The sequence below is a fragment of the Heterocephalus glaber genome, unplaced genomic scaffold, assembly GCF_053883595.1.
Source record: "Heterocephalus glaber isolate CG9 unplaced genomic scaffold, H.glaber_assembly_v1.0 deba00000347, whole genome shotgun sequence".
Classification (NCBI taxonomy): Eukaryota; Metazoa; Chordata; class Mammalia; order Rodentia; family Bathyergidae; genus Heterocephalus; species Heterocephalus glaber.
Window position 1 is genome coordinate 58,204,252 of NW_028258143.1, and position 16,604 is coordinate 58,220,855.

Consider the following 16,604-nt stretch of genomic DNA (forward strand, 5'->3'; position numbering starts at 1 on the left):
TGGCTCTATGGCACAAAAATAACAAATATGTCTCTCTCAGTGCTTTTTATACCAGAATAAAGGGCACTTTCTTGAAGAAGCACTGGTCTTCTGTAATGTCTGGCATTTCTTCACTTGCCCTTGCTATTTAGTTGGAGTACTTATGGCTAAGGTGTGTGCGTGCGTGTGTGCGTGCATGCGTGCGTGCATGCATGTGTGTGTGTATGTATGCATGAATATATGCATACATATCTCACAGCTCTGTAAAGGAGGTGTATTAAATCTAAGTGACCAAGGGCTCAGGCTATGCATAAAAAAAACTGGACAGAGGTGACACCTGTCTTCCACCTATATATGCTCTGGAAAATTCACAGAAGTCCCCCTAAATTATTCTAGTAGCCAATCTCCTCAAAACTCATCAAGCAAGTGGAAAATATCGCACTGAGAATGGAATTCCCATCATGAAGGGTTTCAATATTAGACATAGAGAAACAACAAAAGAAAACACATCACAAAAACTCCATTTTGAAATTTTGGTTATAAGGTACATGCAGCTGACTGGAATGTGGTATTTGTCAACAATCTAGTAGAAGTTATTTACAAAATTGGACTTACTGTTTCTTGAGTTATCTGCTTTTGTTCTTGTTTTGTAGTAATTTCTCCAGTAATTCTAGTTTCTTTTTCTTTGGCTTTAGTTGCAGAAATTACTACCTTTGGTATAAATGCTTTTTCGGTTTCCTTTCTTATCTGCAATTAATGATAAAAACAATGCCTTATTGTTTCCTGATCTTTAATGGAAGCAATATAGTGCTTATTAAATACAACAAAACAGGAATTTGAGGAAGTAAAATGCCTTTTCTGGAGCTATCACTAAATAAAAATAATCTCATGTTCATTAGTATGATCATGCACTTTCTCTGCCTAAACCATAAATTAGGCTGTTTTAGCACTGCTTTTTCTCAATGGGATATTTACAATTTCCTTTAAAAAGAATTCCAATTTTTATAAAAGAATATATGCCAACATAAATTCTATGATAATTCTGTAATCTAAAAGTAATCTTAGAGAATGGAGCATTAGAATGGAAGGCCTAAGAAGTCATTGAGCCCAGTGCATTTATTTTATACATGAAAAAGCAAAGCATAGATCATTCGTAATCTGCATTTCCACAATATTTTGCAAGTTTTCCTAAATACTGTGATGGTTCAGAGCATCAAGACTTCTCCTATGTGTCCCCAAATCCTCCAGTCAGTGGTGTGTCTCTTTTCACCATGCTTTTGATCCCACGTCAAAGCCATGTGTGAATGTCCTGCTAAGGGGTCAGAAACAGTTGCTGAGCACTTAAAGTAAGGTGTGTTCAGTGTTCTCTCTTGCTCTTCCTCTTCCCCGCTCAGCTTTTATTTCTCCTCCTGGTTTTACTTCCCTCTTCCCCTTCCCAGTCATATATTAGCTATGACCCATACAGAGGATCATAAAAGACGCAAGTGAGACCCCATTTCTCTTCCTGCAGAAGTCCCTCTCATCCACACGAGGGGATTATTCAGTGACTCTGAGGGACTCTGGTGTCCAATATGTAGGAATATACACATGACAGAGCTTTTTATTGGTACAGTAACAGTCATGTGCCCCTCAAAACAGCACCCTTCATAGTGAGGATTATCATCTGTGTTGACACACGGGACAGCCATGTTCACCTGTTCATGAGTTGCATGTGTCTGCTCTTGTTTCGTTGTAATTACTTCTCTGGTTCTTACTTCTTGCTCCTTGGTTTTATCGGCGGCCACTGCTACCTTAGTTATGGCAGTTTTCTCCGCCTCCTTTCTCACCTGATTTTCACACAGGAAAGGAAAGAAACACTTTAACCTATTTTGTATAAGAAGTTATAGTAATATATCAGGATTTAGGCATAAATGTCACACAAGAGAGGATAAGGAGGAAAGCCAGGGTGATTTTAAACTATAATAAAATCTATTCAGATACAAGGTGGGAAATTATCCTGGATTTATAATACTTTTCAGCCATAAATCAAATGTCACATTTGTTTTGAGGAATGTGAAAGCTAAGGTCCTTCGGAGAAGCTTAGAGAAATCCAATGCCTGCCCTGAGATGGTGGTTTCCATGCTTGGCTCACAGAGTAACTGGGCTCTGGATTTGACTGCTCTCTATTTTCGCTAACTCCCTCCTGCCACCCTTTGCCTGCCTTAACCATAAGACCCTTGATACCCTGAATAGCACCATTAAATTTCACCTACCTCAATAAGCCCCAGGATTTTTTCTGGCCTGCTGTACCCTAGAGATAGTACCAGCTTAAACACCTTTGGAATCTCAGATGACCTTTGTCTCAGACAAGTCTAAAACCATTCCACCTTCACAATGATGTGACATGGTTGCCATGGGATCTGGGCACGCCAGGCTCCAGGTGGTGGGTGGTGTTTGAGTGAACACATGCCTACCTGTTCTTGAGCAGGTTGGACTCGCACGGCAGTCGTGGTGGTTGTCCTCTGAGCAGTCTGCTCTACAGCGCTGATAACTGGTTCTCTCACTCTGGCCATATCAACAGCAGCAACAACAGTTGCAACAGCTGCACTCTTGTCTGCCTCTTGTTTCACCTGTATTGGAAATGAAAAAGTGCAAAGCTTTTAAAAATGGTGTGCTTAGTAGAAAATGGAAATGCACAATGGCAGCTGAGCTACCTAGAATAAACTATACATAAATGTCTATCATTCCCGGGAGATAACAGGTCTGTATCATTTAAACCCATGTTTTAAGGAAACCTCAGAGATTAGAGCCTTTGAACCAATTAAAGATGCTGTTACACCGGGCATGGTGGCGCATGCCTGTAATCCCAGCACTCTGTAGGCTGAGACAGGAGGATCGCTGTGAGTTCAAGACCACCCTGGGCTACAGCTACATAGTAAATCTGAGGCCGCCCTGAACTACATAGCGAGACCCTGTCTCAAAAAAAATAAATAAAATAAAATAAAATAAAGATGCTTTTACAAAGCATGACAACCAAATTTGGTCCTCAGTTTCTGACTCTTTTTTATGCTCCTATGCACTTTCCCTCCAACCTAGAAATCAGGTCGGAGAAACCAGAAGGTGAAATCAGGAGACATGAAAGAATTCTGAGGGTACCTCCTTAGCACCAGCGGTGACAGCTCCTGCCGCAAAGTGTGCGCTGGCGGCCACGCTGGCGGCAGCGCCTGCAGCCCCGGTGATGGTCACCTGCTCCTGGACACCAAATCTCCCTTCCCAGCGCTCTTCTCTCCTGATCTGAGTAGAGCTCATCACTCTCGTCTCCCTCATCTCAGCCTCAGTGGAGGAGGCCACGTAGCCCTCTTGCTTCCAAGGGGGAGGCACTTCAGGGCCTGTGGCCATGGTGGCTGCCTGCGTCTTCCGGATGAGTAATGGTGACTTAACCGATCTTATGGGGGATGTAGAGATCCTCCCAGCTGGAGACACAGACCTGAGAAGCAAAGCTAGAGGTCAGAGCGCCAAGCCCAGGAGCTTCAAAGTGAGCAATCAGATTCTGATAATAGGGGGGAAATCGGGAAGTGCTTTAAGGCAGGGTTTTACCTATTCAGAGGATAAATAATGTACTTGAAAATAATTTGTTTTGAAATCTCTATAAGCCTTATTCTTATCTGCTGTAACCCTGTAAGGGAATCAGACTTAATTCTCAGTAAGCTGAAGAACTTTGTGCTCTGTCTCACTTTCTCACATTAAACAAAAGAAAAGAAAAAAGAAAGATGAAGACCGAGGAAGATGCTTTCTTAATATACAGCCAAAGAAAGGACATCTCCAACCCAGTAAGCACCTGTTTTTCTCTATTCCCACTCCTAGCTGGCAGGGGCCAGATGTCAAGTGGGTGTTAGACAAAGAAAGGCTTCCACAATCAAAATACTTGTACCACTATAGGGTACACAAGCGAAGCATTTTTTTTTTCTCCTTTCCGTTTTCCTTCCTGCAAGATTCTCTGCAGAGAGCCTTCCCAGTGTCTGTATCTCTTGTGAACTTCCAGGCTAGCAGGAAGTTGTCTTGCTGAGTTTTTTGCAGTACCTTTTTAGGTGTAGACTGCAGTGCAGTTCGGAAACTGCTGCTGTCACAGTGTTTGTGGGCTGCTCTTTTTAACTCTGTACTTATTTACATTCACCCTCATATTATACTAAGGATTTCCTTTAAATAACCTTAGAGTTATGATGGGAATTGGGTAATTTGAAGTTTAATAATTTTGTGGAGTTTTTGTTATTAAACTTTGATAAATTAGCTTCTTACAAAATACTTTTTGTTTCTTGAAGTGTCTGCAATTTGAAAATAGCATAATCTGAAGGGTATTAGTGCCAAATTCTGGTACTGATGGCCCCAAAAAGATAATTTCTGATCTATAGTAATAATTCTGGGAACTGGTCAACTGCTGCACTTTAAGAAAAACTTCTTCAAAACTCATTTTTAACCAGTAAGGTTTATTACATCTCCCCTCTGGGTGGCAGTATTGACTCATCATTGCATTATTCTAGTTCTGCACATACAAAAAATATTTATAAATGTATTCTGGCACTATACAGATATTTGGTTTATACTGAACATAAATGAAACAATTATCCTAATTAACCTCAAAGTATGGCTGGTAATTGTTCTAAATTATGAAGTAACAGTACATTACAACCAACCAGATTCGTGAAGAAAGGTTTAATCATTTTCCTTAAGGGCTTTTTGTTGTTGTTGTTTTGGTGAAAATCATTTACATTTTATAAATGAAGTCATAATCAAAGAGAAGATTTAAGGAACATGCCTCTATTCTGAAAATGGTTGCACTGGAAATACAGCAAGGATTAGGTGGAAAAATAGAGGGTCTACACCAATTGAAGAAAAGTAGAAAGACATACACTTCTGAGTTTCAACTTCTGCCATGTTCTTGTTGTTCCTACTAAAGTGAGTTTAATTCAAAGAGCATTCAAGACATGATTAGCATGACATGAGTGATTAGCAGCAGGCCACGGGTAAGCCCATAACTGTGAAAATCAATGTAATTTGAGTCATTATATGAAAGTGCTTATTTCTGCACTTACAATAAAAAGTAATCACCTGGTCACAGCTAGATACAATGTACCTTATTCAGAGAAATATGTTTGCTTTACTTTGCAACAAAAATCAAGGTTAAACCATGAGATATTTAGGAAGTAGTCTCTCTTGGATAACCATTATTTTCTACATAAATCGGTATTTTTATTTTTGAATGATTTTAAAGCAAATTTTGGGGAAAAGATAATTGGGGTGGTTACTCTCAGAATACTTGGATGGTCAAAACCTTGCATGTAATCACAGAAACTCTGATATTCTAAATGACCCTTAGGCTTGGATTTAAAATACACTGAGATTATTATCTTCCCCAGAATTCTCATCTGGCCTGTGCTGTGATTTCATGTTGTGCAAACTTAGAGGCAGCCTGAGATTGTACCCTTTTTTTATTTGCTTGCTAGATATGTTTAAAACACTGAGCTTTTCAGGGTTTCATAGTAATGTTTGTTAATATCTTCAATTTTTTTAAGAGGCTAAAACAATAAAGATTGGAAAGTAGCATTTTTTCATATATTTATATTGCCTCTCCTTTGTATCTTTTCCTATTTTTTCCCTATTTATTTCAAATGGTTTTTTTTCCTTTTGAAAATTTATTTGTGTAACTTTTCAGTGCATTTGGTTTATTAGCTCTTTGTCCTCAGCACTGTTCACATTCCCTACAGATTTGCTTGTGTTTTGCTTCTTTCTGGGACCTCATGCAGCATAAACATGTACAGTTGCGTGGGCTGCGGACTGTTTCTAGGCTGGTATTGTTCCTGCCGTAGCCATCGTATGCTTATAATGATGTCTTTTTGGGCAGTGGCAACAAAGTTTCTTGTGGAAAAGACATCATTACTTTTTTTTTTTCCCCACAAATTCACCATTTGGTCTATCAATGACCTCGCTTTTTCCATTTTTATTTTTATGTTATCGAATCTATAAATTTATTTTTAAAGGTTCTCCCCTATAAATGTTATAAAGGTTCTCCCCAAATTTTCTTCTCTCTCTCTTTGGTTTTTAGTTTTCAAATTAACTCTTTAATCAAGCTGGGATTTGTTTTGTAAATGATGTGAGGTAAAGGTTTATGCCTGTCTCCTTCCAGATGGATATCTAATTGGGCTCCCATATCTTCTCACGTAAAACATCCTCCCCTTCCTTCTGAATTAAAAAGTTATGTTGATTAAAAATGAATTCCCTCCATACTTAAACGTATTTCTGGACTCTCTATTCTGCGTTACCAAAAAGTATTTTTCTGTTCATTTACTATTGTTTTTTCAGTGCTGGGATTGAATCCAGGGCTTCAGGCATACTAGGTAAGTATTCTCCCATTCAGCTAAGTTACCCAGCCCATCATACTGTCTGGATCACAGTAACCTCACAGTAAATTTGAGTATTTTTCAGGTCAACTATCTCATTATTCTGCTTTTAATTTTTTCTTGGCAGGGAAACTTTGTTTACATGTTTTTTATTCCACTTAAATAATCAAGAAAACCTTTTGTTTGTGCAAATTATATACATTTTTCAGTTCCTCATATTAAAAGCCTCATCATTTTAAGCCAGACCCCAAAGTTTCAAGCCCGTGAGGATAATTTATGCTTGATTATATAATTTCTGCGCCCTGATGAAACAAGCTCACCTTCTAAATTATCTGCATATTAACTAAGTATAGAAATCCATTTTATTTAGAGTGAAGACTTGTGAAAATCATTTTCAGTAATTTCTTGGTTTACTTCCTTTGGCACATGCTGTATTTTTGATCGCTTGGGACTTGATTTAAAAATGCCTTACGTAAGAACCCGGCCTCCTACAAAGCAGCTTACCTGACAGGAGACGGGGTCGGGGCCCTCACGTGTCTGACGGGGGTCGGGGAGTGTCTGACGGGGGACGGGGACTGCTGTCGAGCCAGCTGTGCCTTGGTAGTGAGGGACGGAGGCGTTGGAGACCTCGACTTTGGCTTAGGGGGGATCCTGGGAGGAGCTTTATGCGGCAGCTGCTGTCCAGTGGCCTCATCTATGACCATTTCAACTGTTGCGATTGATCTGGCATCAAAGTGGGCTTCAATCTTCTGTAAAAAACAATGAAAATAAAGCCCATGTTGAGGAAGAATACCTGGGGACAGGACCCTGAAGGCTGGGGAACAGCAGTGTTGAAAAATACCTTTTCAATTCTGGTTTGTCTTGTTTCCGAAATCTGAGCAGTCGAAACAATTGTCTTTGTCTTTTTCGCGGGTACTACTTCTTCACCTGCAGAAGGGGAAAGATGAGGGTTTTAGGAGGACAAACACAATCCGTTTAAAAAGAGATCCTCTTGTTTGTGACTACAAAGTCAATACAATTTTCTTGGTGTCTCAATGGAAAAAATGCAGAACGGTTTGAATTTTATATGAATATGTTAGATTTGAAAATCGAAAATGTTTATCATTAGATTCAAGTCTACTTAGACCATTTTTTTTAAAAAGCCATTATTTATCAACAATTTGAAAATATACATAGCTTAATTTACAGTTTTTTACAGTGGGGTTAATAACTACAGATTGCTTTTCTCCCAAGCTCCTGCCTAAAATCTCAGACATTCTTCTTTTGGGAAAATTGAAAACGCAGCTTTGACCTCAGCTCACGGCATTGGTAGGGGGGTGAATGGGAGTAGGTGGACCCCTGTCCCCAGCGCCCCCCTGTCCCAGATGAGGTCTCTCTTCTTTTCTCAGTTCCTCAGCCTCCAGCCCATACCTTGAACCAGCAATTCGGCAGTCGAAGTAGCTCTTCCCACGCTATTAGTAGCATTTACTGAATAGGTTCCAGAGTCTTCAGGGTATGCTTCAGCAATCAGTAAGCTGTAGAGGTCGCCTTCTTGTGAAATTTGAAAATCAAGGGAGCTCTGGATTTCAGCTCCGTCCCGGTAGAACTTCACCACAGGTGTAGGGATTCCAGTCACTCTCACTTGGAGTCTCACTTGGCTCCCCTGTCTCACTGTCATGCTCTGCAGTCGTTGAGTGAAGTTGGGTGGTGCTGTTTCTGCTGTGGAGGGCAGAGAAGAAAATCAGGCCCAGCATCCAGCATCCAGCATCCAGCATCCAGCATCCTGCCCACAGGGTATTTTTAAACAATCACAGCTCCAAATCCAAAGCCAGGCAATGACTGGCGGATCCAACATCCTTGACTGTCCTTGAACCGCTCAACACAGGACAGCCCGAAGGGAACCAGGTGAGCATGGAAAACTATCCCACTACCATAATTTTTATTTTACTGACTTTGTTTTGCCTAGTGGTTGCAGGTCACCACATTTTCTTTTTTAAACAAAGAGCCTAGATCTTGTTATTTCTAAAGAATCTTTCAGGCACCTCCCGGCTTCATATCTTGCACCACATTAATGTTTTCACACCATTTTACAAACTTTGGTAAGTTGTCTTAAACTGAATTCCAGTGGTTGGTGGAGTGGGCACAGCTGTGACTTACAGAATCATTAAGTTCTAATTTAATTCTAAAAACCTAAATCTTCTCCAAGTTGATCAGTATTCAAATAACCCAAATATTTACTTCCATTTAAAATATTAATCCCAATAATGACATGATTTCATGTTAATTATGCTATAGAAAGGGTTTTTAAGGTTACACTCAAAGGAATTTTTAATAAGATAAATATGAGGGGTGAATGGATTAACTTTGATGTGGTCTTGGGGAATAAGTGATAACAGGTGCTGCTAACCCTGTGCCTTGTCCATTTCTGAATTTTCTGGGTACATGCTAAAGTCCCCGCCCAGTTGTTTCCTGGTGTGCTTTTTGTTTAGGTCAGTGATGGCCCCATAACTAGGCATCGCTGAAGGCACAACTTACTGGATAAACATATGTAACATTGTGCACTTCAAGAAAGATGTTATTATGTAAGGTGTATGTAAAGCAATTCGTGTTCTGAATATTAGTGTCTCACAAGGCAGTAAAGGATGGAAGAAAAACAAGAAGCCACTAAGATAGATCACAACATTTCTGGGGCGATGGTGTCAGATATTTGAACAATAAGCATTTGCCTTTTTTTGAGTTTACTGTGTAGTCTATTAGATGTTTCTTAAGTGACAAGTCTGTGAACCACTTGCATCAGAATTACTCAGATGCTTTTTAAAGTGGGAATTCCTAGTAACTCCTGGAATATCTTGTATTCCTTAGTAGGCTTATGGCCAAGGGTCCAAGCCTTTCTATTTGCTGAGATGTGATTTTTAACATCTTCTTAACATGCTTTTGAGTGTTCAATATGTGTACATAGACACTGATTCTCAGCTGCTTTTTTACTGTATTTTGAAAAGAAAAATTCCACACGGCAAACACTTTTGTTATAAACTCAGCCTCCTGTGGGCTCTTGTCGGGGTCAGGCCCTGAGTCTCCTGTGCTCGTTCATAGCTCTCTGCTCCCCTCTCCTTTCCCCAGGTACTGCAGCAGCAGAAGACAGGCAGGTCCCAAACCTACCTGTCACGAGAAGCTCAGCAGTGCTAGTCGCTTGTCCAGATCCATTGGTGGCTCTCAGGGAGTAACGTCCACTGTTGGCTTTAGTCACGGCGGGGATCATCAGTCTAGCGCGGCCATCGCTAAAGGAGATCTGCACGCCGGGCAGAGTGGAAGTAGAAATCACCTGGCCATCCCGAAACCAGCTCACCTCAGGAACTGGGAAACCTGTGGAGCAAGCATAGTCCATCTTTATGTGTGGGTGGGGACTGCAGAGTCCTCTGCTCTGTCCCATTGCGTTCACTGCCTTGCTCTACCCAAAAGCTATCTAAAGAGAATGCCGTTTAGCAGTAGTGACAACCTGACCATTGTGTGACAGAGCTGTGAACTGTAGGCCACCAGGCAGGCCTAGTGGCTTAAGGAGAGGCCAGCACCTTCATTTCACAAGGGAGGAGACTGAGGTCCAAAGGGGCTTAATGATTTTCCCAGGCCCCTCAGCCAGCAGGAGCACATGGACAGCTCGAAGCTCTGTCTCCTGCCCTCCTGCCCAGGGCTCTCTCTGATTTCATAGACATCATTAAAATCATGGAAGGGATTTATAAAAGCAAAGAGCCAAGGAAACTTAGAATGAAAAGTGACTTGTGTCTTTGTGAAAACAAATGAGGAACGAAAGTAGCAAAGGGATCCAACAATTCCGCGTGACAAGGGCAGCAGGGGCAGCTCCTCTTCCTCCTCTGCAGCTACAGGGACACGTCTTCCCGAGTGCTCCTGCTTTAAAATGGGCCCTCGATAAAACACCACACGATGGAGAGGCAGTTTCTTGGGTAGGTGACCAAGCCAAAGCTAGCCTTCCAGAGCAACATGGAGAGTTGGGAGTTGCAGGCAGAAAAGCCAGATTCTCTTCACCAATCATAAATTGTACAGTGAAGAACTATAGGTTCACGGTTTGACATGTTGAGCATATTAAAGAATTGAAGAAGAAAATGAAAATAGAGCTTTTGCAAATGGGAAGGGGATGAAGAGTTGGAAGGAGCAGGGAGGGAGGGGAGGAGTAGGAGCCAAAGAAAATAATAAAAGAATTAAGATGTACATGTACCGGGACCGGGGATTTAGCTCAGTGGCACAGTTCCTGCCTTGCAACCCAAAGTCCTGAGTTTGATCTCTGGTACCAAAAAAAAAAAAAAAAAGAAAAGAAAAAAAGGATGTACGTGTACCAACTCTCCACGATAAGTGCAATCATTGTGTACTGTAAACATGTAGTAATAAAAAAGCTCTGTGTATAAGGCAGCTTCAGAGAGAGGTTTACTTTGCATTTGGCACTTACAAGCGCTTGGGATCTATCTCCTTGAAATGGGAGGTGAAAAGAACTGAGAGAAAATTCACTTTGTTGTCCTAACAGTAGCTAAGCTCTCACTGTGGCTGAGCTAATAGCACATTAGACCAATTTGTGGGTATCAAATACTTTCAGTGGTATATTTCTAAGTACTCATTTAACAATTTTTATTAGTCCATGTTTGCAGTACCTAATGATTACATTCCTTGTGGGGAGTTCGTGCGTGTACCTGACACCTCTTAACTCTTTTTTCATCCCCTTCCCCTCCTCTCCTCTTCCCCTCTCCCTCCATTCATTGCTCCCCTTCCCTTTTGCAAAAGATCTCTCTGTTTCCTATTATCTTTTATTTTGCTTTTCATTTATATTTGGGGTTTCTCATGTGAGAGAAATCATGCAATATTTAAGCTTGTGTGTCTGGTTTATTTCACTTAACATTGTGATTTCAAGGTGCATCCATTTTCCTACAAATGACTCAAGTTCTGAGAACTTATTACGCATAGTATGAAGGAACAGAAGCTCTGAAAAAGCCAGATTTCACTACTCCACAAGGAGGCAAATTCCCACTGATGCCATGTGTGGGAGGGGAGGAAGTGACCAAACACTCCGAGGTAAGTAAGTAAATTACTTTGAATTTAATAAGAATTCATCAGGCAAGAGGAGAACTGATCTCCATACGAGAGAAAATGAATGATTGTGTGACATTTGTGCAATATAAAAAAGCATTACATGGTTATGAATAAGATTGATGTGTAAAATAGAAAAAAGGAAATAAAGAGGACATCTTTTTTATACCTTTATTACAAACCATACAACTAAAAATCAAAGGACAATGTACCATGGAGATATACTGAGTTAGGGATCAAGCATAATTTTCAATTAATCCATATAGTATTACGTGGCTAATTATTATTCTACAGAATGAGACAGTATTGATTAACTAATTTTGAAATTATTTATAATATAGTTCATAGACTCTCATTTCTTCACAGGTTGATAGGTCCCACAAATCCTACATTTTTCTGGAATAATCCTTAAATTGAATTATGGAAAAGAAAAAAGAGGCACAAAAGAAACAGATGAATGTTCTTTTAAATAAAATTCTATAGAAAATATTTGTTTCTCCTTACTATAAAAGCCAGAGTGGCATATAATAAGTGTTATGTCTCATTATCATTTCAAAATGATTAGAAAGTCTTTAATTCACTAAAATAACAATAAAGATTGAAAATAAAAGAGTGAAACAGCCAGGATTGAGCTCATTACTGAACAGTTTTGCCTTTGAGCAAGGTTAGATGCAGTGCAGTTCTCCATATAAACCAACTGAAGTTCAGGTGCACAGGGCAGTCATTCCACTGTAACCTCTAGCAGCTCTGTAGCTGCCACCTACGAAGCTAGAGTTCATGGCTGCTTGTCTGGCTCTGCGGCTGAACCCAATTATAGAATGCCCAAATTTGGTTCTACTTACTTGCTGGATTCTGACAGTGATTTTAATATAATGCTAATTATTTTTGCTTTGTGGAATTATAAATATGAATAAAACATTTTCTAGTCATTTTACTGTCAGATTTTGTCAGTACTGTGTATACTTTGTATACCCTTAAAGTGACCCTCCTATAGCTTTGCACCAATTCATGAAGTGAAAGAAGGGCCTAACTTCGTCGTCAAGTCCCACAAAACTGTTAACTTACTGGAGAGGAGGCGAAGGAAACAAACAAAAGCAAGGATATGTGTGCTTACCACTAATGTGAGCCTCAAAGGTTGCGGTACTACCCTCCAGTACCACAACACTTTGTAACGGCTGCGTAAACGTCGGCGCTTGAGTGGTCATCTTTTTAGGCACTCTGAAAGAGAAGAGAAAAATAAATGACGTCGCAGCCAATGGCCACTCTGGAGCTACTATTTTGTAGACGGCAGAAATGTATGTTAGTCCAAATGGATTGCTCCGTGGGTTATCTGGGGGCTGAGAGTGATGGGCAGGCCTTCTCTTCTGAGGCCTGGATTTGAACAGTTGACCTTTGAGGTGACTTGAGCTCTACCACAAGTAGCACATTTAAGGAGAAATGGGGAAAAAAACTTGGCCAAACAGAGCCAGGAGTGAATCCTAGTGGTCAAAATGGAAACATCATGTTTAACAGTGTTGAAAATCAGATTGAGAGTTGAAGAAAGGGAGAAGTGAAGCAACATGGATGTGGTGACAAGTAATTAAAGAGACAAGGCACGTGACAAACCTAAAAAAGAATATCTGCATTACCTTTATTGAAAGAGACAGTTAAACATTCTCTTCCTCTAATGGCTTCACTCACTGTATCTATAGTTATAAATTTGATACCATTTTAGGTATTGTTGGATACTGAAAATAGTCACCAAAACTAAAAATTCAAACTTAGCAATTCCTTCCTTCACTTGAAAAGCTTTGGCAAACCTTATCAAATATGCAAATGTTTTGTAGACCGTATAGGGTGCTTTCTATTTCTTAACACTTCTTTATACTGTAACTGCATAACTATAATGTTGCTACTGCTGTAGTAGATATTCAGAAAAAAATAAATTTAAAGGACAGGACAAAATTTATTATAGATCTGAAAGAAAAATGCTGGCTTGAGTTCTTAACATGAAACAATAGGCAAATTCTGAATAACAGAAAGCTAGTGGGAAATGTAGATGAAGTAAAAAGACCTATGGTTTAATAAAGTAAAATATTCAATATCAAAGAAATGAATATAAAATTTGCTGTTGAGTGTTTTTCAAGTGGAATAAAGTACTTTGTCTATCAGTTTTAGTGATTATCAGTTTAGTGAAAAAATTTTCTGAAGCATAAACACCTAATTATTCAATATGACTATTCCAACATGCTGAAATAAAAGAGTAATTTCTGAATTGTCAATTAAACAATTTCTGAATTGTCAATTGCTTACTATTTTCATAAGATTCTTTGCTAAAACTTTAGGAAACAATGATTTTCATAGTGATAAGGGCTGTAACTTCTTGTAACTTTTTACTTAGAAAGAAAATAAAACTAGCATTTTCTGAGATGAAATTCATATTTGGAAAATTCAGCTAATATCCAATAGTTTTTCCTGAAACTTCTGTCAAGTACTTTTTGTAGCATATTATCTACAGTATGAACAAATTTTTGTGTCTAACTTTTTCCTTTATACAAGCTAGTAATTTCTTTTAAAACAGCTGTCTTCTTAGCTATATAATGCATAACTATGTATCTATGTATTAACAGACATTTATGATTTGTAACCTAATTCCAGGAAGATGGAAAATCAAAGTATATTTAGACACTAAAAGCCTTAATGTTATTTCTTACCCTTGTTAGCAACATTTATCTCATCATAACATTGGGTGGTGAGTTGAAATAAAATGCATAATGAGATTTGGAGTATTTTAGAAAATAATTATGTAGCCTTATTCAAAATTTCTAAAATGTTGCAATTAAGAGGGCTAAAGTGATTTTATCTTCCTTTTGTCCAGGGGAATTCTGATGCTTTAGCACTTGCTTTTCAGAGGCCTTTGTCTAATTAGGGCTGGAGGTATGCATCTAAAATGTCATGCTCCCAAAATAAACTCTCCTGCCTTGACTGACAGCAAGCAAGTGTTGTGTCACTGTCATGCAACTGATACCTCAGCAGTTGATTCCCTTAAAAAGCCATCGGGGTGTAGCTGATACCACACGCATTCTATCAGAGCTATTCTTGGTGTGCCTCGCTTTATCACTGAGTAATATAACCTTGAACATTCTCACCAGACACAAAGAGTCCACAAAAGAACCAAACATTTCAGACCCAAACTCTTAGAATGCCAAGTGCACTTAAACATTTTGAAACATTGAGTGCACCGATATGCTAAAGTACTCAATTTTTTATAAAACTCACACATTTTAGAACAGAATTTAACAAGCAGATTCCAGTAAGAGTCAGCACCAGCAACAGGTAGTTACAGAAACATTTCTACATAGGCATTTAGCACACCAAAATAAGCAATAGGGAGCTAGAAGTCAATAAGAAGGGAACTCTGCTCTTAAAAAAGAAAAACTGCTGCTCACCTGATCACTCAAGAGTGCCTAAAGGGTGGGGCTAAGCCCAAGGTTGCTTCTGGAACGACGTCCTATGTAGAGTTGGTTTTTCTGACCATCTCCGACATGAATCGGTGAGCCTCTAAACCTTCTATGCAATCCCTACACCCGAGGCAAGGCGGGAATGCACGACTGCTCCGGAGCCAGGGTCTGGCCTGGCCTTATATTCCACAGACCTGCTGACAGCCGCGCAGCTTGCCGGCGGGGCCCGGTGATTGGCTGCCCTGGGAAAGCATGCCAGGAGAGGACCTAGTTGGGACCATCACATAGCACCTGTTCTTCTGATTGGGAGCACTAAATTTAGCCCCTCCAAAGAGGCTTCACCAAGGAAAGAGGGCTGTGCTTAAGACCATGGTGAGGCTCAGAGAAGAGCATTTGTTGTCAGTGTTAAAAATCTGTCCATCAGGTCTGGAGTGAAGATGGGGCAAGACAGGACCACCAAGGGCAGCGGCATGAAACCGCCCAGATGTGAGGGTTCGGCCCTGCCAGTCTGGGCCACGCCTGTTCCCTGCCCCCCACAAGCAGCCAAATGGAGCTGTCTGTTAGTCGTGACCACCTAGGAGGAGATTTGCCTTCTCATGCTTCATCTTTTCTGAGGAATCTGTGGTTATTAACGTCAGCATTGCAGAGGGCTCCTTTGTACTCTGCATCCTCCAGAACCCACTCGTACTTTGGGGAGAGTTAAACTAATGATAATGAGTTAGGTTTTCAGCCCTGCAAGAATTAATGAATGTCAAAGACAAAATCTGAACTCAGCTTAATTTATACAGGACAGTGATTTTACTTTTGTCTGATTTCATTTTTGTCCAGTACTAATATCGACAAATATGTGTGGATTGTTCCTTAATGAGTAGTCAGGTCTTATGCTTAAATCATCTGTAGGGTTCTTTTTCTGGCACATGAAGCCTGCTCTACTAATCTCTGGAGTTTGCTGCTACTAATGGGAAGTGGTTAGGGGATGATATAGCTGCTATTTTAGGACTGAATTTAATTTCAAGCAGGAGATTTTCAAACACAAAAGAACACACCAAAAGACCTTTATAATGGCTTATCTGAGAGATCTGTGAAACTCTAGTTAGAAAGAATATCGTCTTGTTGATAATGGAAAGAAAGTTTTATCAATAAAATAGAATAAAATTTTAAAATTTACATTTGTAATATAAATGTTTCCTGTTATGGAATAAGTTGGTCTTGCATTACTTTTCAACTTCCTGCGTATTTTATGCCTCAGAGTTATCTGTATAGTGATGAATTCATTAACATTTAACAGAATTTAAATTTACCAGCAACTGATTCAGTGCAGTTATATCAACAAGCTAGCATCAGGTACTTATTATTTGCTCTCTGTATTAGTAGTATTCCCCCATACACTGCATCTACTATACTGCTGTATCATTACTTTATGGAGAAACTACTAGTTTCATGTTAAATACTTTGAACATTACTCCCAGTGGCAGACTCAACGTCATGAGCAAACTGCCAGTCATAAGGTAAAGTAAGATTAGAAATGTTGTGTGATCTTTCTGCTTTGTTTCTTTGCTTGCTTTTATGGTTCTGGGGCTTAAACCCGAGATCTTTGTACTAAGCTCCATTTCCAGACCTTTTAAAAATTTTTCATTTTGAGACAGGGTCTCACTAAATTGCTACGTTTCCCAAGCTGGCCTTGAACTTGCAATCCTCCTGCTTCAGCCTCCCAGGTGTGTACCACCACACCAGACTGTGT

At 39.7% G+C, this 16,604-nt stretch overlaps 1 protein-coding gene across 19 annotated transcripts in view; it reads right to left on the minus strand.

Annotated features, from left to right (window-relative positions):
* The window catches only part of Ttn (titin), a 274,910-nt gene extending 259,875 nt beyond the window's left edge, over positions 1 to 15,035 (minus strand). For 18 of the 19 annotated variants that reach the window (XM_087196546.1, XM_087196551.1, XM_087196550.1 and 15 more), the window contains exons 1-10: positions 14,852 to 15,034; positions 12,538 to 12,641; positions 9,492 to 9,695; positions 7,764 to 8,051; positions 7,195 to 7,280; positions 6,858 to 7,102; positions 3,115 to 3,445; positions 2,433 to 2,588; positions 1,674 to 1,805; positions 595 to 726 (exon numbers count right to left, since the gene is read on the minus strand). In XM_087196546.1, coding sequence (XP_087052672.1) covers positions 595 to 726; positions 1,674 to 1,805; positions 2,433 to 2,588; positions 3,115 to 3,445; positions 6,858 to 7,102; positions 7,195 to 7,280; positions 7,764 to 8,051; positions 9,492 to 9,695; positions 12,538 to 12,628 — 1,665 coding nt within the window. In that variant the 5' untranslated portion in view covers positions 12,629 to 12,641; positions 14,852 to 15,034. Of the gene's footprint in view, positions 1 to 594; positions 727 to 1,673; positions 1,806 to 2,432; positions 2,589 to 3,114; positions 3,446 to 6,857; positions 7,103 to 7,194; positions 7,281 to 7,763; positions 8,052 to 9,491; positions 9,696 to 12,537; positions 12,642 to 14,851 lie in introns of all 19 variants that reach the window. The other variant, XM_087196552.1, reaches the window with a different exon arrangement.
* Between the last annotated feature and the right edge of the window lie 1,569 nt (positions 15,036 to 16,604).